Here is a 26,792-nt window from a genome sequence, read left to right as displayed (position 1 = left end):
TCTTTAAAACAGTCCCACAAACATAACCAGCAGCAAGAATTAACCCAACTCTTCAATCCTTCGTGAGTGTTTTATTTATTTATACTATCGTACACAAGTCCAAAGCTCGTTCATGTTAGCAGGCGCGGATTCGTATGAATTCAATTTCCTCTTTAAGATTTTTTATGCATACTTAATGGGATTAAGATCGGAAGAATGCGGAAGCCAGCCTAGCTCTTTAAACGACTCTAATTGAAGTCATGGTCGCACGGAGTGCAGTGTGACAGGCATTAACCCTCTGAAAACTGTTTCATCAAGATTAAGCTCATACAAATCGCATGTTTTGGTTAGGTCATCTTAACAATGTCAAATACTTGATTACAGTAATGCTTCCGATCACTGTTCCAAATGTCCAACACCCCTTTAGATATTATATCGATCCTCCATGGTTACACGTGCGCACGCCAGATCTTAACACCACTTTATACCATTTGAATCATATCCACTGATCTTGGTCTCTGTTGGAAAAATTACTTTTTCTTAAGACAGGTACGGCCAAGTTGCGTACTTCTTCGCTAACTCAAATCTTAGTCCTTGTGACGGTCTGCCAAAGCGAATTCTCATGGAGACCAGCAGAAAGCAATGCTGTCGATTTATGAGAAATCTGCGACTCTCCGTCGCACATTGGTAACCCCTAGCGAGTCTGATCCTCACAAGAGACCATAGTCACGACAAGAACGGTTGGTAAATAATCACAATTGTCGATAGAGTCAAATCTTAAAACTAATCTATCTAATGTTGGTATGATTTTTGAGGTTTCCTGTGCAGGTTCGATTGCCCCGATGTCACTTCCCGAATAAGTCGAGCTTGTACGTTTTTTTAATATCATTGGACGCCCAGGTCCATTGCAAGGACGATTTGTATCATATTGAGCTTTTATGTGAGATAAAGTGGCTTCACTGACATCTTTAAGAGTGATCTCCATATAAGATTTGCCTTCTAAAAGGCATATTAAATCATTTTTTTATTGATTGAAAGTTTACGAATTATTAAATTAAGTCCTCTAAATAAGCTATCTTTTATAGTCACTCAAATGCTTTAAAGAAAACTTCATTGACGGAGCGATCATGAAAATTTCGTATAAAGATTAAAACAATTTTGCACTAAGGGGGTCACGTGCAAAATCGTTTCAGTTAGTAAAACTTTAAAAAGAGATAAACTTGAGTAAGAAAGCGATTCCTATAATATCAACTACATCAAATAGATTTAAATCTAAACTTAAATATATATAAAGCGGACAATGAAAGCATTTCCTAATTAAAGCGCTAGATATTTAAACGAAAAAAATTTAAAAAGTATAAACAATTTCTAAAGATAGTGTAAAATAATTAACATAAGGGTAGATAGAAAGAGAAGAGAAAGCCACATGTCATTTTCCTGTTTTGATTTACAATTTTGCAATGTACTCTTTGCTAAAATTATGATTCCAATTTTTCACTGGCTCACGTGGATATACTGAAGAGACCAAAGCGGTAATGCTATTTTTTATGCCGAGCTTGTTTTAGCTGTTTTAGTTATCGTCTTTTCTTGGGCTTCTGTCCTTGCTTTAGTCGATAAACCACGTTTATTACTTCTTTTTATAGTAGTCAATGTAATTCAGGACACCTTCATAGGGCTTATTACCCTATAGTTTCCAGCAGGAACAGGCGTTTTGGCATAGATACCTTAGAGTTCTTAAAATTTTTTTTCCTGATAATAATTATATTTTTTAAATTCTATTTTTTCTTTTATAAAACCTTAAACTTATTGCATGACACTTAAGCTCGACAAATAAATTATTTTTTAATACTTAAAGTAAAAGCATATTAAAATATTTCATAACCTTTTGGGGTTATTATCATATGAATTAATTATCCTAAGGTTTTTTAAAAAGGTTTGACGAAGGTCAAACATTATATATGGTCGGTTTACGGTTAAATAAAAGCTATATTAACACGATTACTTTAGTATCCCGCATTGGGTTTATAAATTATAACGCTGTCAATTCGGCAAATAGTACATAGCAGATAATATTGTGGCATCTTTAATTCATTATTTAGCTGTGCTTAGTACCTAATGTGTCTTAGAAGCAGCAGAGCGGCTTTTTGGTGGCTGAAGACTGCATAGCTAAACGTTTAACCTTCTAACTCTATCAAACACTGACTATGTATCTCTGACTGCAATTATTAACCTAAAAAAAAATAGAGAAGTAATAACCTTACTATAAAGAGTTTAGTTTTATTCGATGCAAAATCAATTTAGGGGTATTATTTGACAGATTGTGTTAGGGTATTTAAACCCTTACTAACCGGTATCTAAACCTTTAAGCCCTTTAAAATTACTTGAAAACAAATTTATATATAATTATATATATAATGTACAGATGTTTCTAAAACAAAAAGGCAATAAAAAAATTAACACGACTGCCGGATTATTTTAAGTGAACCTTTATTATATACTAACAACTAAGCAATGAAATAATCAATAATGATCATAAAATTACCTGAAAATGGTAATTTGCGTTTAAAACTTATTAACGGGGATCTTTTCCTCAACAGGATTGAGAGGAATATCATATATTCCTCGACGTTATGGTTATTCATTTGATAGATCCCTTACTCCGCCAAATATTAAACGCCATCTCATTAAGGAAAAAAAAATTTGTATTAAGATCTCGAGCTCCATTAACCTCTATGAATATAATATTTGTCATTTTTAATTAAAATTTTGTATATTTTACAACTTTATAAGCTAAACTTACGAGGGGTACTAGCACCATTAATATTAATTTAATAGATTATTTACAAGCCATGAAAGTTAACGCCCATCTTATTAAGCTTTAATAAGGACACAGAGGATCATTAGCAATTATGTTTTTAAAAAATCTAGGAATTTGTCTTTTTGTGCAGCGATAAGTAGGATTAGTTGAATTTATTGTTAATTGCGAACTGTTATTTATTGGGGTTTTAATAAAAAAGCTGCATGTCTGATAAAAAACAGAGTTTATTTTTGTATTTTGTGGGTTCTTTTACGAAAATGTCGCGGTTAAAAGCATGATGGAAGGCTATAAGTGTAATTATTACTCAACTCCCTACTCTTTTTCTCCGTTTCTGAGATTTGAGCTAAAAGCAAACTAATGCTGGGGGTAACTTTAAGAACCAGTATGAACTGTCGGGGTTATTACAAAAATATATAATATTTTTGTTTATCCTTGGTTTATAGCAAAATAAATCAAAAAAAAAAATTGTTAACAGTATATACCCTATTTTACAGCATCAGTATACTACGGTAAGTCTAAAAAAATCAAAATTCACGCTTACTCTCCTGTTACTCTTTAAAAAGCCTATTAATTACGCCCTGCAAATGAATTAGGAATTGAGTGTCTTATTGTACTTCAAGAACAATGGAACTGAAGTGCTTCTTAAAATCTAATATCTCCTTCTCCTTTTAAGCATATACCGTAAGCAAGACCTTTAAGCAAACTAAGTAAAGGCATCCCAGAAATTGGTAAGAAGTTTTAATTTTTTTTGACTGGTTTTCTCAGGTCAGTATTAATACTTTAAACCGCTTAATCCGCTTCTCCTTTTTTCAAGAGTTAAAAGACAAGAAGGTCCTCTAGTATATCCTCCCGAAGGAGTATCATGGCTGTACCAAAGGGCTGGGGAAGAGCGGAGGTTTATCTGGCGCGAACTCTGTCGTTCTATTAGAATGTATGAGGGCGGGATTATAGACTGAAAAAGAGAGACGCGTTGATGGTAGTTAAATCCACAACCTTGAGTCTGCACTAAGCCAAGAGGACAATACTCGACCCGGTATGACGGTTTTATATATTTAACCTGTTACCTTCGATCCATACGGGGTGGGAACCGCCAAAAACTACCCTCAGGGCAGTAACCCTTCAGAACTAGACCCGGAGTCCTCTGGAGACCAACCAGTCAATCAAGCGCCCCCTCGACCAATAGCTCCCGCCAGAACAAAAAGCTATATTTATACAAAAATAAACAATATTAGATAGTGAAGAGCATAAAGTAATTTAGATTTAGTGACTCTTTAATCATTGGAATAATTAAAGAATTCTACGCTAAGAATACTATTTTTTGCAACAAGTAGCATTTAACCTTTCTAGAGAATAATCGATACCTATTTATATTGTCGTGATTAATATATCATTTAATATAATTAAAAATCTAGTTTAACTATAACTTATACTTAATTTTATTATTAGTATAAACATTTATTTAAACAAAATGCATTAGAATTTAATTGAATTTAAAATTTTATAAAGTTAACGAATTCTAAACCGGGAAGGTCCCATTGGACGCCTTACTCTAAAATTCTTACGTTAGTACTAACATTTATAGTTTAGTGAAATTTAAAGGACTGTATAGGAGAGTAGCAACACTTTTAACATTACTATGAAGCAACTAGTAAATAGTGCCTAATGTCCAACTTCACAGCTCGCTTAAACGAATCTTTTGGGAAGTATGCCCTTACTTTCTTTGCATCTTTGTTGGCTTTGACCGTTACTTTTTGCGGTGTTACCACGTTAATTTCCTTTACTGGTGCCGTACTTACTTTTATCTGCCCATTCTTTGAGCCCATTAAATACTGGAAGTAGTACATATACACTATAAATTAATAGATATATCTCCTATTAGGTCGCTGCATTGGTGTTGGAATATATCTTGTGTGTCTAGGCTTAACAGCCTTAATACTAGAGGCTCCCTTTTTACGTACTTTAGCACCTAAAGTAACTTAATAGCAATAAAACTTTATATCTACTCCACAGATAAAGTAATATTACTCAAAACGATACGAGAAACTACGGATAAAATGCCCGCCTTACTCAGAGGTGTTCAAAGTTTTTGCCAAGTACTAGTACTCTCTCTCATTAATTTTCCTAGCTTTAGGTTATGTCATAACCTCTCTTTTCGTATGGATCTGCATAGGAATTCCTTCCATCCTTTCATTCGTTTCACTAATTGGCAACACTTTTTAAACTACTCTATACTTTTTGTAAAACAATATCTCTTTTTTAGGTATTGCCTTCTTATATATGGTCCTTTCTTTAAAAAAAAAAAAGAAATCAGAAAAAAAAACTTATCCTACGGGTCAACATTGATTGTTTTACTTTAAGAAGTCAAAGTATAATTCTTTCAGAAGTAATCTAAGCTACCTGCAAACAAACAACTTTTACCAGAAATTCAGTCATAAATTTCCTAATAAAGTTTATAGTAGAAAAAAAAAATTATATACTTTACTTTATTAATTTAGTTATAAATAATAAAGTAATAAAGCCCCTAAAAAATACTTTGCTAACATAGACGTCTATATCTTTTCTTCTGTTTAAAAAAAGCTTATACCAATTTTTCCACACCATTCAATCAAAAAAGCTAACAGAAAAGCACAGGTGACCTAAGGCTGAGAGAGGTCCCACCAGCCAGTAGGAAGCTTACTGGCCACCAACTAACTTTAACTTTACTTTATTTTTAAGTTTATAAATAATTACAATATTTTCAGTTAAAAAGTAAAACGGACGGGAACGGAAATCAGCGAGCTACTTTCGCTGAAGAAAAAAAGTATTACAACGTTGCTTAATGCCGCATTATTAACTGCAAATAAATCCAGTATGCAAGCAAACTAAAACTATCAGATTCATATTTACATACAAATAATTTATAAGAATTACAACAGACAAATTTATTTAGTGAAAAGGCCTGTTCACCAGTCACATACGCAAATAATGCCCCGCAAAAGTATTTCTCAAGGCAACAAAAGCGAACGAGTGGACTTCTATCAATCGACAATATAAAAGTCAAGCAAGAAAGAGGGGAACAGAAGAAAGTTGTTATAATAAAATATATAGGATAATAAAATAAGTCTACGTTTTATATTGAACAAGTTTTCGACGGCCAAAGTGAGGTAGCCCCATTAGAAAATAACGATAAAGTAGTTGAAATGAAACTACAACAATGAAGTGCATTTATTTAATACAGTAGAGTTAGAGTTATTCTAAAAGTTATATAGTGATAAGCATATAAAAAAATTATATTGAAACTTTAAAAAAGTGCACAAAGAAACAAGAGAAGTTCAATAAAACAGTTTTGGTAAGAAGGTTCTACATAGCAATCCACGAAACTTTAAAAAAATGGGCAAGCTATTTATTCATTTACTCAAGGGGGTGAGCCAGACCGAGACCGAGACCGAGATGACGAAGAGGATCGAGATCGAGATCGAGACCGGGAGGGAGACGGAGAGCGCGAGCCGTGCTTAACGCGTTTCGGAGATCGAGGCCGAGAATGAGACCGAGACCGAGATCGGGTAGGAGAGCGACTTTTGGGAGCAGAAGACACCGAGCGCGAGCGAGAACGAGAACGAGAACGAGAACGAGTTGGTGATCGGGAGCGAGAAGGACTCTTCTTGTTAAAAATAAAAAATATTCATATATAAACAAAGGAAATTGCTTGTATACTTTAGAGGTCTGGCGGTCTACTCTACCTTCGGATCTCTCTCGGCTACTACTTCTTTTTGGAGAAACTGATTTTGTAGGAGAACGCGAGCCTTTATCCTGAAAATAAATAAAGGTATGATGCCACTTATAAAGTATGCAAGGGGGGTAACTAACTTAAAGTCAAAATAAATAATCAATTTTAATATTATTCCTTTTTAGTTGATTTACAAATAAACGAAAGAGAAAAAAATTGTATAGATCAAAATAAAACTTTTTTTTTAAACATAAATTATTATAACTTCCGCTTAACATTAAATACTTCCAATTTAATAAATAAAGTAAAAAATATTACAAAAAAGATAATGTAAACAACAGCGTAAAACCTTCACAGGAGTTCCTGAAGGAGAGCGTGAAGCCGATTTCTTGGACATCGGTGAGTGCGTGCGAGAGCGAGAACGTGTTTGAGATCTTTTGCTATTTTTTGAAGGGGTTCTTATGAAAAGTAAATATATAATAAAAAATAAGTCTATAAAAGAGTTAATCAAAAATTCTAACGCGGAACGACTCCGAGATCTTGAACGTGAGCCCGAGCGGGAAGGAGTCTTTGAACGCGAACGGGACCTGGAGCGTGAGTGCGACTTCGTGCGGGAGAGTGAGCGTGTAGGAGAACGGGATCGAGATCGAGTTCGGGAAAGCGAGCGAGAACGAGATCTTCCGGAACGCGAACGGGAACGAACTTCATACAACCGAATCCTCCGACCGTTCAGCTTTTCTCCATCAAACTTGCGTATTGCATATCGCATATCTTCATACCGTTTGAATTCAATTATCCCACAACGATCTCCAAGAGTATAAAAGATTCAAAAATATAAAAAGGCAAAAATACTAAGTAGAAACCACGATGGCGGTGAGCATCAGCAAAACAAACTTCTCCAGCTTTTCTAAAATAGTCTTTTAAATCTTGCCAGCTGACGCCAGTAGATAAATTTTCAATTTCTATTCGGTTACGGGAATGAGTTGGAGGAGAATAGTTGCGTCGGCCTGGTGTATAATAATAATTAAAAAGTGACCCACCAAGCCCCATCAAGGATGCATATATAACAGATAATGCTATATTAACTGTATCTGCTTCCACTTTTTCTGCCTCCGTGAGATTGTTCTACAATTATTCTATCACCCCACATTTTCCTGCCATTCATTTCCTATATAACAGAAAAATTAAAAAATGAAATGAAGAGCGCAAGACTACCAAAAAATACATCTATAGCATCATCAGCGTCTCTACGGCTGTCAAACTCTACAAATCCAAACCCATTTTTTAAATGGATTTCCCTTATGCGACCTTAAAAGAATAGCGTAATATTTAATTGGGGCGCCCAGAAGGTGGTAATATGCTGTATGCGACCAAATTTATCAAAAGCCTCCTCTAAATCTCTTTCTCGAACACTTGAAGACAATCGTCCAACATAAACTCTAGACATCTAGTAAAAGTAAAGACTTAACATCTGGATGAGCCGTATGTCACAATTAAAAGCCAAATAAAATCTAAAAAAAGAATTAAGAAAAACTTAAAAGCTAATTTAAAATGTTAAAATCCGTATAAAAAAAGAGTTTTTCTCTCAAAAAGGGAGTAACAATGATACAAAAAAAACCTGGCCCTGATAATATTAAAGGCGAACCCGAGACCTAGAAAAACAACGCGCGGAACAGTAAAAAATATATATAATCACGTGGTGAGCTTGAGGGTTTTTACGGGTCTTGTGCTCTATCCCTCCCCCCTAGCGGTAGTCCGGCGCTCTTCCCTGTTAAATTTCAACTTACACTCTTTCAAGAGATAATCCTTGGTGACGCCTGTTTCCTGGCCTTTTTGTATAGGGGGACTTCGGCATAAACACCGAGTTTCTATAAAACTAAGCGTAGCACACTAATTAAAATAATAAAAAACTATAAAACGATTTTTTGGTTGAGACTACTATGAATTGAAGCTCCAGCTTCTCAGTGTTTTGGGCCTTTATCTATACGTGCCTGTGCTCTTTGTTGTTTAAGAATATTTATAACTTATTGTTGAATAATAATTTTTTGGAAGAGCATGCCCTTTTACAGACGTTAATGAGTAATATATAGCAAAATTTTCTGTTGTTTTATTTATCTCCGTTAATACTGCTTATGTTGTAATATGGTGTTATGAAGTAGTTCTTCAACAAACAGAGTTGGTTGCACCAAAATAAGTTAGCTATTGATATTGTATAATTTTGTATTAAGAATTTTTTTCCAAGGTGGTAAATGTTATGAGAGTCAAGCTCAAAAGTGAAGTTAAAGGACAAAGCTTTCGCGGAATTGTTAGAATTTAAGTTCAAATAATTGTTAGTTCTTGACAACAGGAAAAGGTTTATGTAATCACTTAAGTTCGACTTAATTTAAAGGCATTTGCGACTTGGATCTAGACGTGCGGAGGATGAGCCTATGATTAGGCCCGAGAAATTTAAAATAACTTATGAGTATGAATAACACTCTTCAATGCCTCAGTTATGAGTATGCATTATAGGTAATATGAAAAGTGTTAGTAACCTAGTCTATTGAATTAGATGGAAATAAACTTTTTAAAAGTGCTTTGTCTACGCGATGTACAAAAGTTTAGGCTTATTATACTTATGGAAATCACTGAATGACGACCAGCGAAAAGTTCGAACATTTTAGTTAGTAGACAAACATTTTAACGTGAAAGCAAATGGTAGGAAAGAAAAAAATTTTCTCAACAGAGTAAGAAGAAACGATCTTATTTTAGCACTTCGCTGTATCTCGAGACTCAATTACAAAAAATTTGTTCAATTTTCACAAGCACATAATCTTATAGCAAAAGTGTGACAAGTAAGGGACCCTCCACTTTATACTTTAGCAACTTTTGTAGGGTATGAAGAGTAGATAGCCGGGGTGGAGTACTGTGAATGTATTGAATATTAAGGTTGTGCGGAGCACGTAAATAGAAAGTAAATTTTTTTTATTATAAAATGTTCAATAAAGTGCGTTTAATTCACCAATCAATTTTTTTTATTCCAAAAATTAGGCAATAATAAATTTAACAGTTTTTACAATTGGGACATTTTGGAAATGTTTTTTTTAAGTTAAATATATTTGTAACTACAGTATAAACACTCAAACAATGATATTTTTATAGACGACAACAAAATATATTTAATTATTCTACAGCGAATAAATTCTTTATACTGTGCAATTTATATACGCCTAATTCTTGTTAATTAATAACTTTATTGAGAGTTACTAAGAGCTAATGTTTTTGAATTTCTTTACGGTGTCTGAATTCTGAAGTATTTTTAAATGGTTTTTGGTCACCAGTTCCTCGAGCATTTCAATTTTTTTATTTTGTGCGCTTACTCTGCCACAAATATTAAAAATAAACAATTAGACAAAAATTGCGACAATATATACTTCAATAGATAGGCTAAAATATATAGTAACGAGTTACAGAATATCAGCTAAATAAGTAAATTCTTAAGAATTTTATATACTTAAATAGTTTTAGTTTTTAAGGAGGAAGAAAAAAAAATTGTTATGACTTCGCTAACAAAGTGGAGACCCAAACTATAAAATTTAATGCTTCACGACAAACCAGCTTGATTTTATAGGAGATCCGGAAAAAAAAGATTTGCTCCGAAAATCAAAAACCAAACAGCTCAAAAAAAAGTTGCTAAAGTGCAAGACTTAAATTCAGTCCCATTCACCAAAAAAATTAATTGCGATGAATAGGTTAAAAAAAAGGCAGAAGCAGAGCGACTTAAAAAAATAATACTACGCTGTCCAAATAAATTAATCACATTATAATTAGAATTAACCGCAGAAAACTCTCAATACTACTAATACAATTATAAAAGGAGGCAATAAAAACCTCGAGGAGAGCATGCGCACAGTTTCTACAAGAGTATCATAGCGTTTCTTCTCCTCTTCTTTAAGGTGTATAACTTGGCTATATAATTGCTGGATGCTAGAGTTCGATTGCTCAAGTCTTGCCAAGTCTGGAGAGATCTCGTTCTCCGGAAATTTATCTGGAGTTTCTGCTTGCCTTATATGAAACTTGATTAAACTAAAATTTTTTAAACGTCTATAAACTAACAAGATTATAATAGATCAGGTTTCAAATATAATTCCCAAACAAGTATAGCCACTATAAAAAATTATTTAAAAAAAGAAAATAAAATAATAATTAACTTTATTAAAAATATATAAAAATTATAAATAAAAATCGCTAAAGTTCAAGTTTTATAAGTAAATTTATGTTATTGATTGTTATAAACAAGACAAAAACCCACAAGTTATATAAACTCCATTTACGTGTTAACTTTACAAAGTACAAGCTTCATTAAAGGCAGCTTGGTTTCTTGCAAGTTTATTAAAGTTTAAACTATACCGCAAAAATATTAAAACGAATTGAATGGCAACAAAAAAATAAAGAAAGTAATTATTTGTTAACATAATAAACCTCTTAGATTATAGTGAATACTAAAATTAAAAAATAAATTAAAGATATAAACATGTCAAATATTAAAAATTCGATATAAATAATAAATCTACTTCAAAATATCAAATGGAATAGAAGCGTCAGCGAAGTTACTGCCGTTTACCAGGACATTAGAAGGGGGATCGCCTTAATATAATATAAATAACTAAACACAACGGTGGTAACCCACAAGGAAAGTCAGGCATCCTTATTAACTATTTTCAATAAAAAGTACTTGTTTGCGTAAACTCGGCTGGGTCCACAGGAGTGACTAAAAACCGAGAATTTCTAAAAATTTACTAGATTAGTGTTTATATTACCACATTTTCTCATTTATAAAAGTATACTAAACTTTTAATAAATTAATAATACAATTTGAATTGAAAATAAAATATTTTTTAACAAAAACCTTTTAGGAATTCGTGCTTCAGTCATACTCGTAAAATACTCTACTCTTAATTATACTATAAAATATTAGCGGATGCAGTAATACTTTCACTGTCAGTAATTTATAAATTTTATTTTTTAAACCGTCCTAAGTGAGAGGAAGCAGAGGAATAAATAATTATTTCTTAAAATGTTTGGACCTAATACAAGCTAAACTAAGAAGAAAAAACAAACTAAATTTTCCAATTAGAGGGTAATAAAAAAGTGTTCTTAACCAAATTCCATGTATGGTTTTTTTCAATATTTAATAGTTACTGATTAGTTAAACCGTGGTGCAAAAACCCTTTAATACTGCTTTCAAAAAATTGTTTTTAGCAACCTCTCTGAAAGACATAGTTTTTTAACCCATTCTAGAACTGTACAATAATTTTAGTTTAACCGAATAGTGACAAGCAATTATGTATCATTAATTATTTAGTTAAATTAACTAAATAATTATCTCTACTTAAACCAAAAAAAGGGATACCAAATATTTTTCTGCCGTGTACTATGGGAGTTTGCAAATTTTAACTAGCTCAACTGAAAACATATCTAGTCCCAAACAATTTCTATATAAAACTTTGTTTCCTCTTTCTCAAATCTCCCCATCGAAGTGGAATTTAAACTTATTTATAGAGAATGGCGGTGTAAGGTTCGCCAAGAATAAATAGGATATTAAGGTTTAGTATTGTATATATTTGGATTTATACTTACCGTAAGAATTTAATGATTTACCGTGTTGGAGCAGCACAAAGTCAAAAGATAGTAATGATGGCCTTACACGCAGTTTGGTGAAGACTAACTCAAAAAAGAACTGCTTAATTTTATAGATAGGCCCGATCTCGTCCGGGCACTTTACGATGCTTCAATGCTACGAGAAAGATGCAAATATAAATTTGTTAGAGGTGGCTAGGAATGGAGATATATATACTAATAGAAAGATAAAGGATTCACTCAATGAATTTCATTGAACTGAGAGATTGCTGTCCAGGTCTACCTAGCTATCGTTAATGCTAGTAAAGAACCACTAGATTATTACATAACACGGATAATTCTCATGAGTAGGAGTCTAGATGTAAAATATGGTAAAAAAAGAGAAAAACAAGATTACTTCTAGCTGAGTTGATAACTAGTTTCGACCTGTTCTAAGTCGGTTGTTTCACGTAAAAAGTTCTACTTTAGTAGACAAAAATAACGATTTAAAAGCCTATGAATGCTAGCTTATTAAAATGCCCTCCTGTAATGGTATCACCAATTTTATTAATCAGTTTCTGATTATTCTATTTCACCCACGTCTTCCTCCAAGCGCTCTTTCTAATTTTAGTAAGGTCTAATCTAACTTCAACAAATTATCGAACTTTGACTTCATCTCATCTAAGTTATATATTTTTGGTCAATCACTCTTCGCTTCTCCTGAAATTTAATTAAAAAAAATTACTCCTAAGCTCGCGTTATAAAGTAAATGTATTACACTAGCATATCCCTTACACCTATTTTAAAAGAACTATTCTTTTTTTGTATTATACAGTCATTTAGATGGTGCTTAAAATACGTCTAGTTGGCTGGATGATAGCTTGTTATTAGACAATTCCACTTGGATGTAAATCTCTAAAAAAATTTTTATCCTGGGCTATCGATGAAGGACACTAAAACCATTATATCAGTAGATTTAATTATATTTTAATGTGGGCACCTGTTCACTTAAGTTTAATGTAATAGATAAAGCTACCAAAACAAAAACAAATGTTATAAAATTTAGTAAAATCCAATATATTTCTAATTTTATTAGAAAATACCCTTAAAATTTCAGTATATAAGCAATGCAAACTAACAATAAAGATAATTCCAATCTTGCCGTTTTGGATGTGGCCTTCGCACCCCGACTTTTAGAATTTGCAAAAAGTATTTAATATACTTACATAATGCTTCGCTTCACTTAATATAAATATTTATATATTTGAAGACCTAAACTACCCAAATTTATAACTACTGACAACTATATATATGTGTCTTAATTTAATTATTAACTTTTTTTCTTTTACTTTTCTATATGAATTATATTAATCTTTGCATTAATTTTTAAGTTTCTCCTCTAAAGGCATCCTGCGAGAGCTTATTACTAACTTGTTAGTTATAATTGAAGAACTCAAAAAAAATTTAGAATCTATAAAGGCTGAACTTTGTGAAATTACTAAAGCCACTCAGATTGTCTATCCACGTGATTTTTATAGCATGTGCTTCCTACCACGTGACTGAGTCACGCGTCACCGTACGTTTTTAAGTTTGTCCCACATTTTGTATTTTCTTCCCAGAAGGAGTAAATACCTTCCTCAAGGGGACAATTAAGTGTTCACCCTCCTCTTATCTTCCGTTATCTCGCTACTTAGAAAATGCCACTTGCTTTTTCAACTGTTCCTGATGCCCTCCCTCAGACCAAAATTTCTCCTAACAGAGTACCAACGAGCAACTGGAGCTAGTTAATGCAGAAGAACTTTAAGCGATTGCGGAACCTTAGAGACAGCTAACCCCTATGGCATTACTGAACTGGTGAAAAAAGGCCCTCAGCAGTGATGAAAGTTCTGTGCTTCCTAGTAAATTTAGCGATGGCCATTGGCGCCTTTACAACAAGAGGTAAACAGCATCTGTTGTGATGCTGCCTAAGATCACCGAAACTGGAATCTGCTACCAGTAAATACAGACCCTTCAGCCCCTGTCAGCGGTTGACTAAGTGGGCGAAGTCGCTCTACTATATCGCCTTAGGGAGGTAGTTGACGCTCTTGAAGACTTGCCAGGTTTCTAGTTTGGATTCGGCAAGGGCACTCAACGATCCAGCAGTCCCTTTACCTAACAGAATGGAAAACTCACGTTATTAACTTTGAATGATAAAAAGCACTGTCTCCCACGACGTTAAAATTGTCTTGACTAAGTTTGCATGAAGGCCTGCCACACAGCCTGCTCTCGTTAAGGGCCCCTCGTGGGTTTTACGTCTTAAGTTTTCAGCGTGTGCTTGTAAGATACACTATCACTGTTGCGATCACTTATAGTAGGGGCTCCTAGTGATTTTTCTCTCACCCCTACTGTTCGCAAACTATAAGCGAGAGGAGCCCTTGCCAACCAATTCTTGCAGGCGTGTCGCTTTACACGCCGACGATGCAAATATTTACTCGTCGAAGACACCCGATCTGCTGTGCTAGCATCTGCATCGCTGCCTCAATGCATTTGCCTACTGGTGGCGTAACTGGAAAGTTGCCATGAATGCGACAAAGAGCAAAGCCCTCCTAATAACGAAGAGCAAGTCCCCTCGTTGGTGCCTTTAACCTTTGCTGCTATGAAGATCTCGTGTTGCTCTCCAGTGACTTACCTGTGAGGTCATCATTGAAAAATTTCGTGGCGGCGAAGGTCAAGGTGGTGGTTAGTCCGAATTACCCTTTACCATACAGCGCACTTCTGCTGCATGGGCCAAAAGTTTGCTGCGCGGAATTGCAAACGCGTCGTGAGTTCTGCGAAATAGTGTTCGCCGGGACTCCAGCTAGACCCATTGCACGCCGTTTCTACTGCTAATGCATTAGGCCTTAATGACCGGCTAGCCAGAGCTTATTTACGAATCATAAGACGTCGACGCCCACTGACTCTCTATAAGCGCTAGTTCCTTGTCTCGCAGGTAAAATTTAGGTTTCTGACTCGGTCGAACACTAAGAGAAGTCATTTACGAATAAATAAAACCCCTATTTCTTAATTTTTTTCCTGGTAGGCCTGTCAAGTATGGCCGTTACACTTCAAAAACAGTTATAAGCATCTTCACTATTTTTAGCATTTCCTTTTGTTCTTTGGAAGCATAACTTTTACGGCTAAATAGAATAAATTTCATTTTTATTTGCACACGCAGCCTGGCTAGCACGTTTATTTCATAACTATATATCGTTTGACAATGCCGAACTTAACTATTATGCCACTCGCTGACTTAATTTTCCTTGAAGATTTTCTTCACAGTGGTTTATAAAGTGCTTGTTGACCCTACTCCTTCTTTCGAACTATATCCTCCTCCATTCCTCAAATCAACTTTTTAACTTTTTACGAGTTCAATATAAAAAAAATTTAACCTTTTATATATTGCTAAAATAAGTTTTTTTGAGTTTTTATCATTAATAAAGGTTTCTATTTTATTATCTTTTTATCCGAACTATAGAATATTTTGTTAAAAAAATTGTTAATAGTTTTTTTTTATTTATTATTAAAAAAAAATCTTATATTTTTAGTAAAAATAGTGGTTGTAAGTCATTAATAACCATTTTTTGTAAAAAAAAAATTCTAAAATTAATTATTTTTCTTTAGTACTGTTGCTTTTACTATTATTTTAGTAGATTATACTTATTTTTATATTTAATAATATGTAAAATTATGTTTAAGTTTTTTTTTAAAAAACATATAAATAATTTTAACTGTATTATTTGGAGTTGTATAGCTTTTACTATATTTATTGATATAATTTCTTTAATCTTAAAAAATCTTTAAATTTTTAATAAATTTATTATAATGAATTAAATTTTCCAAAGTTTAAAATGTCTTTTACTAACAATAATTTTAAAAATGTAAATAATTATTTTATTTGGTATTGCTTTTACCATTTTATAAACCATAATTTTATTGTAGACTTTTATTTTTGAAAGTTTTTTATTAATTTATTATATGATATATTTATTATAATTCATATTATTTTTTACGTAATTTTTTTTAACGGTTTTCCGATTGCTGTAACCCCTCTGTTTCCACTTAGAATCGCTCTCGCATTTTTTAAATGAACTTAAGAATTACTCTCCTAGTCCCTAGTTTTACATTAGTAAAATTTACGAGTTTATCCGCGCAACACCTCACAACAATTGGCTCTTTATGCATGATTTTATTTTTAAATGACTCCAACTTTGGATCTATAAACTACACAAATATTGTTTGAAATCGCAAATAGGCGTATACATGCCTTTATATTTTCTGTTCGTTCAAAATTAAATGTTCTTTTAATAAATTAGGCAAAGGCTACAAAAAATGCTCTTTACGGGAAAGTATGCGCTTAAATAGTGAAAATTTTAATACCGAGTTGTCTATGGTTATGGAAGTAACGGTTTTACAGCTTAGCTGTTCAGGGATAGTTATATACACTTACTGCGTAAAATAAAATTAAAAAATAAGTATCAAGTGAGAAAGTACGATACACAACCTATCAACTTTATTATGAAAAAAAAAAGCTAACTATATTATAACAGAAAGAATTATCTTCTTCCTGTAAAACCTATAAGTTAATAGACCCGACCTACCCGATCTCTCTCGTTGACCATTGGGCTTTTATTTTAGCTGATGCAGTACTTGATTTTACTAGATTTTACAAGACGTTATGATTTGTTAATTTAACAATAATTTAGGTTTTTTTTGGTTCTGAACGCATCTTTAAATTTTTAAAACAAGCAATAAAAAAGTTTCCTTTTTAGCCATTCAACAAAGTTTTCAAGAAAATGCGATTAATAACAGAATACTTATCTTGCAGTACACTTACCTTTTAACAAGTTTGATAATATGAAAAATAAGTGTGAGATAATCTTGCTGGATCGTATAGTGCTTCAGAACATTAACTCATTAAGGAAACAGCGGAATTACTATAAAATAATTATTCAAGTAGGGTTAATAATCGTAACTTGCCTACTTTATGTAGTCAACTTAGTCGTTGTAAAGGCAGGAAAAACTGAAAATATGGAAATTACCTTAAAGTAAGGTTCATCCAAATATTAATTTTAACAGTAGTCAACAACAATGGGTAATATAACTAGTAAATTTTCAGAACGCACCTTACAATCCGATGTACGATCACTACTTGTAGCAGCTATAGGGAAAACGAACCCTTAACAATATGTAGGAAAAGTGCAGCTAGACATGGAACTACTGTTAATCTTCGGTTTTTTTAACCTGGTACCCTCGACCCTCGTCGACTTCGAGTCCCTTAAACAAAGCACATTGAGCGCTGTTTAAGGAATGTAGTTGTAGCATCTAAGCGTATAATTAGTCGGTCGTCAGTGAACCTAAAGTCGGGATAGTCCTGGCACAAAATATGCCTGGTTATTGGTTTCATCTATATGATTTATCAGCTAGTTTGCAACCACAACTTGTATAGAAAATACCAACAATTTTCGTGTTACCTGCGAATACTACTGGGAGATAGTACCATTCAAAATTTTAAGGCTGAGGTCTCTGGACGTTTACGATCGCTACTGACCTAAAATTGCATGCTCCAAACTAAAAAATTATACAAGTTTATGTCAAAATTATTTATTTATATTCTCTAGCATAGTCTATTATATACTGATTTATTAATTCAGAATAATAGTTCTTATAATAAGTTGTGATATTAGTATTTAGTGATTTCATTAATTATATTTATATTAATATTAATAATATTATTATTAGGGTTACACTAAATAAAGAGGATTAATTATTTCAAATAAACCAAAATAAATGACTTATTGAGCGTGGAAATTTCCGCTTACAGTAACTTTATCAAGGAGAATTTAAGGCTACATATTTCAGGAAACCACATTATTTTCTAATCGTTTGAAAATTCGCTGCAGAAAACCAAGTTGTTCGTAAAGCTACTAGTTTAAGACTTAAAAACAACTTTCAAATCTTGTCAATGCAAAATAAAAAATATATAGAGGCCAAAATTTTTTATTTATACCTCATATCTGTTTAGTGAAATCCGAGGTAAAGTTATTTATATAATAGTTTAAAAGGCATAATTAATTCTCTTAAGTGTAAATTAAATCAATGGAGACACATTTTTCTGAAGATAGTAAGCACCCACAATTAAACTCTTTGAGAACTAGAGTAGTAGATAAAAAAAAGTAAATTGATTTGGTAAAAGCCAAAAAAGAACTTAGAACAAGTTTGGAACTAAGGCATAACTAAGTTAAGGGTGTGCACAGGCGAGACTAGAGCTTATATAGAAACTTGATTTGGAAATATAACTTAAAATTGAAAGCAAAAGAAGAAAAGAAAACTTTAAGAAATTAAACGAAAGGCGCTCTAATATAAAAAAAAGGTAACAGAATCAGTACTTGCTCCAAGTGGCAAGCCTTTAGTAGCTGTTTACGTGCTAAAAACAAATATAATTGTGGACACTTTAAATAATGCATCTGTCGCTATTAAAAATAGTCCTTCGGTGTCAGTTATATGGACACATTACTCAATTCTGCATTTCAAGTTTGAGATGTGCAAAATGTTGCGCAAGATGACCCAATAGAGGTACCTAGATCTTTGTGGATGAATCTTTTGTACCCTTTCTTCTTAATCGGTAGTTTTTAGCCTAAATAGGGGGAAGATCCTTAAATAAACAATTTTAAAGCGATATATTTTGCAAGGCCTCAAGTAGTGACTTGGCCTGCAACGCCTAAAATTGCGAACTGTGCGCTACTTAACCTAATTTAGACTGGTAATTTTTTATAGCTTTTATGACGTTATAGCTAAAATTTAAAATTAAGAGAGGAACGGTTAACCCTAGCCACTTAGGTTCCAGATAATACAATGAAAAGGTTCAATACGCTTTACGTCTTTTTAACTAATAACTAATTAAATTATGCTACAAGCGTTAAAATATACTAGTGAACGCCCACTTCAAGGGGCAGGAAATCATTTATTAAGGCATCGAGTTCTAACAAAGACAAACTACCGGTGCACCAAAAGGAGCTTCAATGTGACTATTACTGTTCATTGTATGTATCCTGTAGCCCCAGCTTAAGCAATATCTATCGCTCAATACTCTGACGACCTCGCTATGAATTGCAGTTCCAAGTCACAGTCCTTATCTACCCGAAGAATGCAAAGTAATTTAATTATTTTTCAAAAAATAAATTTAAACCCATAAACAAAGCGTTTTACTTATCTCTAGGAGAAGAAGAACTTCCAACACTCGTAAACTAAATTTATTTGGCCAAATTATCCCGTGGAAAATTCATACCCAAGTACCTGGGTGTTAAAACAGATAACAAACTTGATTGAATGCGAGTGATGCTAAGGCAAGTTTGTATTACCTTCTCCTTTACATGGTAATATACGGCAGGTACTGCCGTATGCGTTCATAGCATGGGCTTATTCCTTGGAGGATGACTTTTAATTGTACGCTAATTGAAGAATAGGTGCGTGCGAAAGATCATCACTACTTCTTGGTTGAGTAATGGTCAGCTACAAAGACCAGAATGGAACCTTTTGACACCTTTATAGTAATACACGACTATACGTATACAACCAACAATCCAATAAATTGGTTGTTTAACCCTTTAACGGACAAAACTCTGAAGCTAAAAATAGATTTGTTTTTTTTCTGCGAAAACACTTCCTACGTTAAACTGTACTTTACAGCCCAATAGTTGGTTTCAGAATTGGATTCTAATATTACAGTTAATATTTCAAAATAAAACAGTACAGCAAATGTTTACTTATCTATTTAACCAAAAATAAACTCGTCCTACATCCATAGTGGACACTTATTTTGTCCAATAAAAGATCGCGCAACACATGCTAAACTTAACACTGTTAACTATATTTACCACTTTTTTATATTTTGTTGATTGCTGCCTAATCCGTTAGGACATGATAGTCAAACTTACCAGAGATTTTTTCAAAGACCAAGCCCGCCGTTTAGTGTCAATTTTCATAGATCTACCCTTGCAAATTGAACCTATGTGACAAGTGGTAAACATAGTAACCGGTCACCCAAAAGGGGTTAAAACGTCAAAGTACTTAAGCGAGGTTTATGAAGAAGCTTAGTTGAAAAGGTCGAGCTGCCGTACAACCCTCAAGGGTGTCCTCGCAACTTTGTTTTACTTGTTACATGTAAAAATACTCAACTGTCAACGCTTTGGAAAGACAGATTAAGCAGTTAAAGGTTTTGTGATCTCTCATTTAGATTGCCATCTTAGTAAATAAATAAATAAATATAAAATCAATGACTTTTTACTTATAACTATCTATTTATCTAATACATATATTAAAGTTAATTTATAAATTTGAATAAAGTTTGCTCTGACAATGAGTGCTACTGCCACAACAGACCCCTTTATAAAATTATAAATTTACGGAAATGCATAAATTGCTTTCTAAAAAATATTAAATAGTTTAAAACTTTGTAAAAATCTTTTAATGTTAACTATTTTTTAATCATAAACTTTATAAAAAGAGCTAGTTAATTAATTTACTTGTTGCACTTGCTAATTCCCTCTTTTAGTTCTAAGTTTCAAATATAATCGCAGTTTATAAATGGATTTTAAATAGCTACGTTCTCGATTCGGCTTATCTGCTTGCCATCTAAAAGTTAGCTTTTAAAAGAACAAATAAATTTTAAAAAAATAAAAATAGTTTTTTCTTAAAAAGCTATAGCTTAAGTTCCCCACCACCAAGCCAAATCCATCTTGCTTGTTTTGGTTTAAGACTTTGCAAAGTCAGTTAAGGTGTTCTCCGAGTTATATAAAATTACCAACTTGACACCCAATTGCTATTAGCGTCACCCTGTGATTTTTTAGTAAATTTTTGTCTATAGATGATTAAGGTGACTAGCCATCCGTCTACAAAAGGGAAGAGCATTGCTTTCAAAAACTGTGTTTTTACCATGTCAAAAAGTGGACGTGCAGGCAACACAACAGCTCGAGTGCATTACTAATTACACCTAAAAATGTCTCTTGAGGATACCACGAAGTTACCTAGTCGTCAGCACTGCATTTTTTATGTACAAAGGAGCGCCTTGCCCGTGCTAAATTAAAGCGTGCTTGGGGATTTACGTTATCAAAAGTAGATTAATGACGCCTATGTATTAACACTACTCATAAAAAGAAGATTGCGTGCTAAAACATACCAATCTGAAAGTTTTACAAAAACTTGATTTAGTTTTGGGTGAAAAAAGTTGAGTTTTGTTAGTAGTTTACTTCTCTTTTCCACAATGTCTGAGACGGGGTTTATAAAGCGTATAACTCTTAATAGTGCGAGTGCTTATTTTTGTGGCATAAACGATGAAGAGGTAACTAAGAAGTTTTGTGAAGAAGTTATTAAAGCGAATATTACTAAAGTTAAGAATTTAGAAAAGAAGTGGTGCAAACCTTTATTTAACGTCAATAGTAGTAACGAGAAAGAAAATTTTAAAACCAGCGTTGATAGTTTGGGTAGCTCTTTCGTCAGTAGAAAGTTTACTATTAGTGAAATAGATAGTAACAAGGCAAGTAATGAAGATAGAAAGAGTATAGACTGTACGAATTCGCGCGGTTTTTTATTGGAAAGAAAGCAAATAACTGCGAATAATTTTAAGAGTTGTATTAGTCACAATTACAAACACGACCCTAAAGAACATCCCTTGAGTAATATTAATAAGGTGGTGGGCAAAGCAGCTGAGAGTTGTGCAAGGTTGTTATTTAAAGATTTAACTAATCAACTAAAAACTATCAATGTCGAACAACATTTTGACCTTGAAGGTTTTTTTATTTGAGTTACCTCTGGCTACTATTTATTATTTGTAACTAGAAAACTTTATTAACTGGATTCAGTGTGAAAGTTGCAAAAAGTGGAGAGTCGTTCCCCTGGCGCAGGTGTAAAATGTGTCCAATTTATTACTGCTGCTCTGTTTTTTACTGTATTTATTTTCTCAAGTTCTTTCAATTACAAGATTCTTCCTTTGTGTGCTCTGAAAATACTTGGGACCGTTTTAAATCTTGCCATATAGGAGAGCAAAAACATTTTTCTGACATAAAGGTATAAAAAATCAGTTACTATCTATTTTCTTGCAAGCTTATTGCGTTAACAGACCACCCTCCCAATTTCTTTGTATGAAAAAGGTCGTCTAGAAAATGTTATTAAGAATAATCAATTTTTGAAAGTTTTGGGATTCGGTTTACTATAAATTTATTGTTAATTACATTTTTTCCAAGTATTTATGCTTATTAACTTGCAACTTAAGACAAGGCTCTAAGTCTTATAAAATGTCCCAGTATTGAAAAGCATGTTAAAACCGTGCCCGTCAAAAAACGGATGTTTGACAAAAGTTTATTTGTTCGCAGGTTTATTTTATTTACCTCTGCTTTTTTCTAGTTACGGCAGCCTTTACTCGGGCCTGTTTATTTATTTGCCTACAGATCAGTTAGACCACAGACTCAGAGAAAATTTTATTCTGTTATTGATATGTATTCCGACAAGGTAAAAGTATGCCATCTATCCCTTACTATCGTTTAATATTATATATTTAAGGAGCTAAAAAGAGTTAACTTGAGGCCTATTATCGTAATTAGCCCAGCTGAGGGAACAAAGTTAGTTAAGGTAAACACTTTTCAATTTAACATCTTCAAAGCTGTAAATTCTATTGAAAAGGGGAAGAAGACTACGATAGAATGGGAGGGGGACTACATATTAGGCGCAACTGATCTGTATCTAGCGCTGATTAAAGACGAGCCCTCCTGCGACTGGATATATATTGTTGCTCAGTTAAGTTACTACTCCAGTATAATTGGAGCTTGAAATAACATGTGTTAGAAATGTTCAATGCTCGCACCCCTCCACAGAAGGACGCTATGAACTAGAATGGGAAGTGCCTATGGATCTGGTGGTAGGCGAAAATTATTACTTGGAAATAGCTTCGTGTGAGGTTATTGTGCCCGTTTTGATTATCGTCTGATGGCTCCTCTTTATCATTTATATAGAAAAGAACAGTGGGACGAAGTGAGTATCTCGTCATATTGAATCCGTATGGCTGTATTATTGAAGAGGATGTAGGCGTGTGGTACTCTTATCTCGTGGAGCAAAGCAAAAGCTCCGTCTGACTTTTCCTTCGTACCTGACAGGTGCAAGTGTGGAGCCGCCACCTCGGATATGAACTACAAAGGTTGTATTGAGTTAGCGGTGTCGGCGGACTTTATTTACTTGAGTTGTTTGTATGTAAGGCATGTGGGTCATATGCACGCTATGTAAGGCATGGCAGCACGGTCTCTGTTATGATCTTACGGCGGACACTAAGGTTATAGTAAGTTTTTTTGTTTCTGCCCCCCGTAGCCTCTACAAATTCAATAGATCACTGAAAACTTTCACTGTTGCTTTTGTCAAATGGGGTTAAACCAAGTCATCCTGGCGTCTCGTTTTTTAGAAATGCTAACTAAGACGACGACTTATCGGTCCGCTGCTCAGGGCCTCTGCAAACCATTAGTGCGCTTAATATCTTTTTAGACGCCTTTTAAAAAACTCCTTCTGCTCTACACCGGACCACGTTGGAAAGTTTTTGGCGACTCTAATACGTGATAGCGACAGGGTAAGCAGCTGGCTTTTTAATAACGCTTCCCTCAGAATTTATCCTTGAAAGTGCGTTGTTGATTTAGGTGCCGGGACAGGAGCTTTCACCCGGTATATCACACAGCACGTTTGCTGCATAGAAGACAATACGGAGCGTTTTAACGTAGGTAGTTGGCAGTGCAAAACGGCTATAATTAGGCTGCTCTTAAGCACAAGTACAGGAAAAAAGGCCCAAGAAAACAGGACATGGGTGCAAGCGGACATTCTTAGCAAGCATTTCTTGAATGAGATAGTGCAAAAGCCCAGTGAGAGATACGGTTTGTGCTAAATTTACAAAAAAAACTTTTCAATTGGTGCTAAGTTCCTCTTTTAGATGTTGTATGCTCCAATCCGGACTTTGAAGTTGCCCTGCAGTTTATCTATGTGGGACTGTTTTTACTTCAGTGTGGAAACGAAAACGCAAGTAATTTTTCTTTAGTGACGCTAGTATCAACCTTGATTAATGTAGAATCTGATTCCCACGTGTAGGGCTCATATTCCTTCTCCCATCCGACTACTTTGAGGGTACGGAAGACCCGTATTAAACCCATATTGTCACTCACCGCTCATCTGGCTTTTACAGGCAGTTCAGCAAGAATAAGAGCATACAAGCTCCTCGATATGCACATTGAAAAAGAATACAGAATAGGCAGACTTGGATATTTTCAAGTTTATTACTCTCATCCTCATTTTTTGCCTAAACAGATTTTTTGACCAATTTTTTAGCATAACAGAGACTTGCACAAAGCAACTTCCGACTCTATCTTTGTTTTAAAGCCAGGGCGTACAGGAAAATTCGCTTACCACGTGGTAAACGCCAGACTGGCCGGCATGTTATGACAGTCTAGTACCGGGCAGTCATTTTAATAAACAGATTGCGTTCCGCCATAAATAGTAAGTCAGGCTTGCTAAAGGAAAGATGTAGTCTTCAGCAGCGATGCGGAGTTAGGCGCTTGCACCTCGGAGACATCTCGGCTGTAGAGAAAAACAGCAGCGCACACAAGCCCTAATCGATTAGTCATGCGTGACAGAAAGCAGTAGCTGCGCCCGAGGAGATACCAGCGCCACCGAAAAAGAAGGGCGAAAGGGCAGTTTTGAATATAATGTGCGAAAGCAGAGAGGACGATAATATAGAGACAGATGTTGCAAATCCTATCCCATGAACAAATCACGTGAAGGACAGTAGAGGAATAGAGACAAACAACCCTTCGAAATATTATCGGTATATTTAACGACGACAGAAACGATAAGCCCTCCTAGGCTGTTTGCCACCAGCGTCGCCCAAACTACCAGAGAGTATCCTTGAATAGAAGCAGTAGCACACAACAGTTGACTTGAAGAATTAACGAAAAAAAACCTTGAAGTAACCCTTTTCCTAGCACTCTTGAGAGATCGAATATCAGAATATTCACCACTGCAAAAATGAGAGACCAAAATCCTTAAATTAGTCACAGTTTAAAGTGTGCATCACATGGTAAACGAGGTAAAAAGGGGACCTAACTGGATGTTTCTTATCCAAATATCGCTATTTTGGGCTTTAAGGATTTTCTCATAGTATACAGTGGCGAAACCTAAAAATGTCTATTAGCGAATTCACAATAATAAATTTTTAAAGTGGAAACCAGAAAAAATGCAAGCAAGCAGCACCAAGCATATGCCATAAGCTTTGTTCTGAGCAAGATCCGGAACTGTTGCGGTCTTCTAGCTAGATTTAAGACCAAGAAATAGAGTATATTCCGTGGTGTGATACTTTTTCCAAGGGTGCACAGGTGTGCACCAAGCATACACCCGAAGCCAATAGAAACAGCGAGCTCCACTGCTTATAGCTTAGTTTTCTGCCTATTTATAGAGTAATATTATAGTTCATATATAACGCCGTACTAAACTAATCGTTACCTAATAATACGTATAGAAAAAGGGCCGTTGTAAAAATTTTAAGTTGGTAAGTTACTTGCATGGTAGGAACGTCCTGGTTTAAGAAATATAGCTTAACCGGCATAAAATTAATTTACGAAGTTTGACATAACTTAGTGAGTTTATTAAACTTTTAAGAAGGTATAACCGAATTTTTTTTTTTTAAATATTACTAGTAAAAGAGGAGCCAAGTAATGAATGCAATTTTGAATGGCGTACAACGCTGCAGGGACTATAAGTTTAGTAACCTCTCTCCAGGGTATGAAAGGATTTATAAAATTTTGCTAAAATAAATTAGAGTATACTTGTTATTATAGTACATAAAAGACTATAAATAAAAATTTGGTGGCTATTATAACTTTTTAAAGTTATTTATTTGTTTTATTTACCGATTTATAATACTTCTGATTGTACAATAAAAAACCCATGGAGATTAGGATCTTGATTATTTCTTGAAAGAGAATAGCCGTACTGAATAAAAATTTAGTTCCTCTGGTTATCTGAAAAGTAGATAACCACGGTAAAAGTTTTATTAGATGCGTAGTTATAAATATATTACTCCAAAACCGTTCGGACTTACAGAAATATAGCGAAGTAAGATTGCTGTGCAAGTGTTCTGGACTACCAAAGCAAATAAAATGAAAAATTTCATATCTATATATACATAGAGTTAAGTTTTCTAGGCAAAACTTTGAAGCGACAAAATGCATATTTAGCAATTACTACCTACCTTCGCATTTCCATTTTCATATAAAGCGTTACAAGTCCGATAAGGTGTTAAGTCAAAATGCATAAATAGGGTGAGGGGAACACCGGAAGAGAGCAAAATTCAAGTCCGGAACACAGGGGCAATTTAGGTCTAACCTTTAAAATATACTATGCTGTCTAAACTTAAATGGTTAATTAAAGCCAATGAGAATTTTTAGCAGAAAAAATTATCGAACTGAAAATCAGGACTGCTTGAAAAGGCGACAGGGGTAAGAAATATTATTTTTAGGCTTCGTAAAGTATTATACTTCAAAAAAAACCTGAAAACAGAGGTAAGCTAAAGCATATGGACATAGAATACGGTGAGGGCAGGAGGAGAGAGGGGAGAGGAGGGTTTAACTATTACCGAGCCAGTCATAATACTTT

General features: G+C 33.9%; 4 protein-coding genes and 3 long non-coding RNA genes across 10 annotated transcripts; 2 read left to right on the top strand and 5 right to left on the bottom strand.

The window, feature by feature from the left end:
• The first annotated feature begins 4,478 nt into the window (after nt 1–4,478).
• On the top strand, nt 4,479–4,870 carry LOC135139866 (uncharacterized). The gene is made up of 3 exons (XR_010282214.1): nt 4,479–4,580; nt 4,677–4,751; nt 4,808–4,870. It is a non-coding gene; the product is annotated as an uncharacterized LOC135139866 (long non-coding RNA).
• Nucleotides 4,871–5,753: 883 nt separating this feature from the next.
• Nucleotides 5,754–8,151, bottom strand: LOC135139865 (serine/arginine-rich splicing factor 5-like). Of its 4 annotated transcripts, none has more exons than XM_064070211.1 (10): nt 8,122–8,151; nt 7,875–7,950; nt 7,729–7,811; nt 7,590–7,671; nt 7,367–7,510; nt 7,025–7,310; nt 6,853–6,961; nt 6,491–6,586; nt 6,192–6,437; nt 5,754–5,811 (listed from the first exon to the last, which is right to left on the bottom strand). In XM_064070211.1, exons 2-9 carry the CDS (start codon nt 7,948–7,950, stop codon nt 6,192–6,194), a joined length of 1,122 nt encoding a protein of 373 aa, XP_063926281.1. In that variant the 5' UTR covers nt 8,122–8,151; the 3' UTR covers nt 5,754–5,811. The 4 variants fall into 4 exon arrangements, with proteins under 4 accessions (XP_063926281.1, XP_063926283.1, XP_063926284.1 ...); XM_064070213.1 differs by having other exon boundaries at nt 6,192–6,434; XM_064070214.1 differs by having other exon boundaries at nt 7,370–7,510.
• A 1,597-nt stretch (nt 8,152–9,748) lies between these two features.
• Nucleotides 9,749–11,465, bottom strand: LOC135139873 (uncharacterized). The gene is made up of 5 exons (XM_064070223.1): nt 11,392–11,465; nt 11,218–11,270; nt 11,057–11,129; nt 10,374–10,547; nt 9,749–9,863 (listed from the first exon to the last, which is right to left on the bottom strand). Exons 1-5 carry the CDS (start codon nt 11,415–11,417, stop codon nt 9,749–9,751), a joined length of 441 nt encoding a protein of 146 aa, XP_063926293.1. The 5' UTR covers nt 11,418–11,465.
• Nucleotides 11,466–17,165: 5,700 nt separating this feature from the next.
• On the bottom strand, nt 17,166–17,676 carry LOC135139879 (uncharacterized). Its single transcript, XR_010282218.1, has 3 exons — nt 17,591–17,676; nt 17,474–17,523; nt 17,166–17,415 (listed from the first exon to the last, which is right to left on the bottom strand). It is a non-coding gene; the product is annotated as an uncharacterized LOC135139879 (long non-coding RNA).
• Nucleotides 17,677–19,043: 1,367 nt separating this feature from the next.
• Nucleotides 19,044–21,053, bottom strand: LOC135139877 (uncharacterized). The gene is made up of 7 exons (XR_010282217.1): nt 20,642–21,053; nt 20,187–20,360; nt 20,054–20,124; nt 19,721–19,832; nt 19,478–19,659; nt 19,326–19,412; nt 19,044–19,252 (listed from the first exon to the last, which is right to left on the bottom strand). It is a non-coding gene; the product is annotated as an uncharacterized LOC135139877 (long non-coding RNA).
• A 528-nt stretch (nt 21,054–21,581) lies between these two features.
• LOC135139860 (uncharacterized) lies at nt 21,582–24,601 on the top strand. Its single transcript, XM_064070205.1, has 19 exons — nt 21,582–21,904; nt 21,954–22,018; nt 22,080–22,181; nt 22,234–22,318; nt 22,387–22,486; nt 22,562–22,622; nt 22,674–22,742; nt 22,794–22,906; nt 22,956–23,067; nt 23,123–23,202; nt 23,264–23,304; nt 23,363–23,436; nt 23,490–23,590; nt 23,643–23,724; nt 23,776–24,022; nt 24,079–24,168; nt 24,234–24,269; nt 24,328–24,413; nt 24,471–24,601. The coding sequence occupies exons 5-19, from the start codon at nt 22,458–22,460 to the stop codon at nt 24,582–24,584; spliced, it is 1,335 nt and encodes a 444-aa protein (XP_063926275.1). The 5' UTR covers nt 21,582–21,904; nt 21,954–22,018; nt 22,080–22,181; nt 22,234–22,318; nt 22,387–22,457; the 3' UTR covers nt 24,585–24,601.
• A 51-nt stretch (nt 24,602–24,652) lies between these two features.
• LOC135139861 (UDP-N-acetylglucosamine transporter-like) lies at nt 24,653–26,446 on the bottom strand. The gene is made up of 12 exons (XM_064070207.1): nt 26,385–26,446; nt 26,239–26,312; nt 26,048–26,158; nt 25,832–25,942; nt 25,641–25,713; nt 25,495–25,583; nt 25,367–25,445; nt 25,241–25,315; nt 25,102–25,182; nt 24,950–25,045; nt 24,804–24,896; nt 24,653–24,750 (listed from the first exon to the last, which is right to left on the bottom strand). Exons 2-12 carry the CDS (start codon nt 26,308–26,310, stop codon nt 24,653–24,655), a joined length of 978 nt encoding a protein of 325 aa, XP_063926277.1. The 5' UTR covers nt 26,311–26,312; nt 26,385–26,446.
• Nucleotides 26,447–26,792: the final 346 nt, after the last annotated feature.

Source organism: Zophobas morio, unplaced genomic scaffold, assembly GCF_036711695.1.
Source record: "Zophobas morio isolate AGI-343-1 ecotype UQ-CSIRO unplaced genomic scaffold, CSIRO_AGI_Zmor_V1 ptg000037l, whole genome shotgun sequence".
Lineage (NCBI taxonomy): Eukaryota > Metazoa > Arthropoda > Insecta > Coleoptera > Tenebrionidae > Zophobas > Zophobas morio.
Note: the sequence above shows the minus strand (reverse complement) of the source record. Positions and strands in the feature narration are given on the sequence as shown.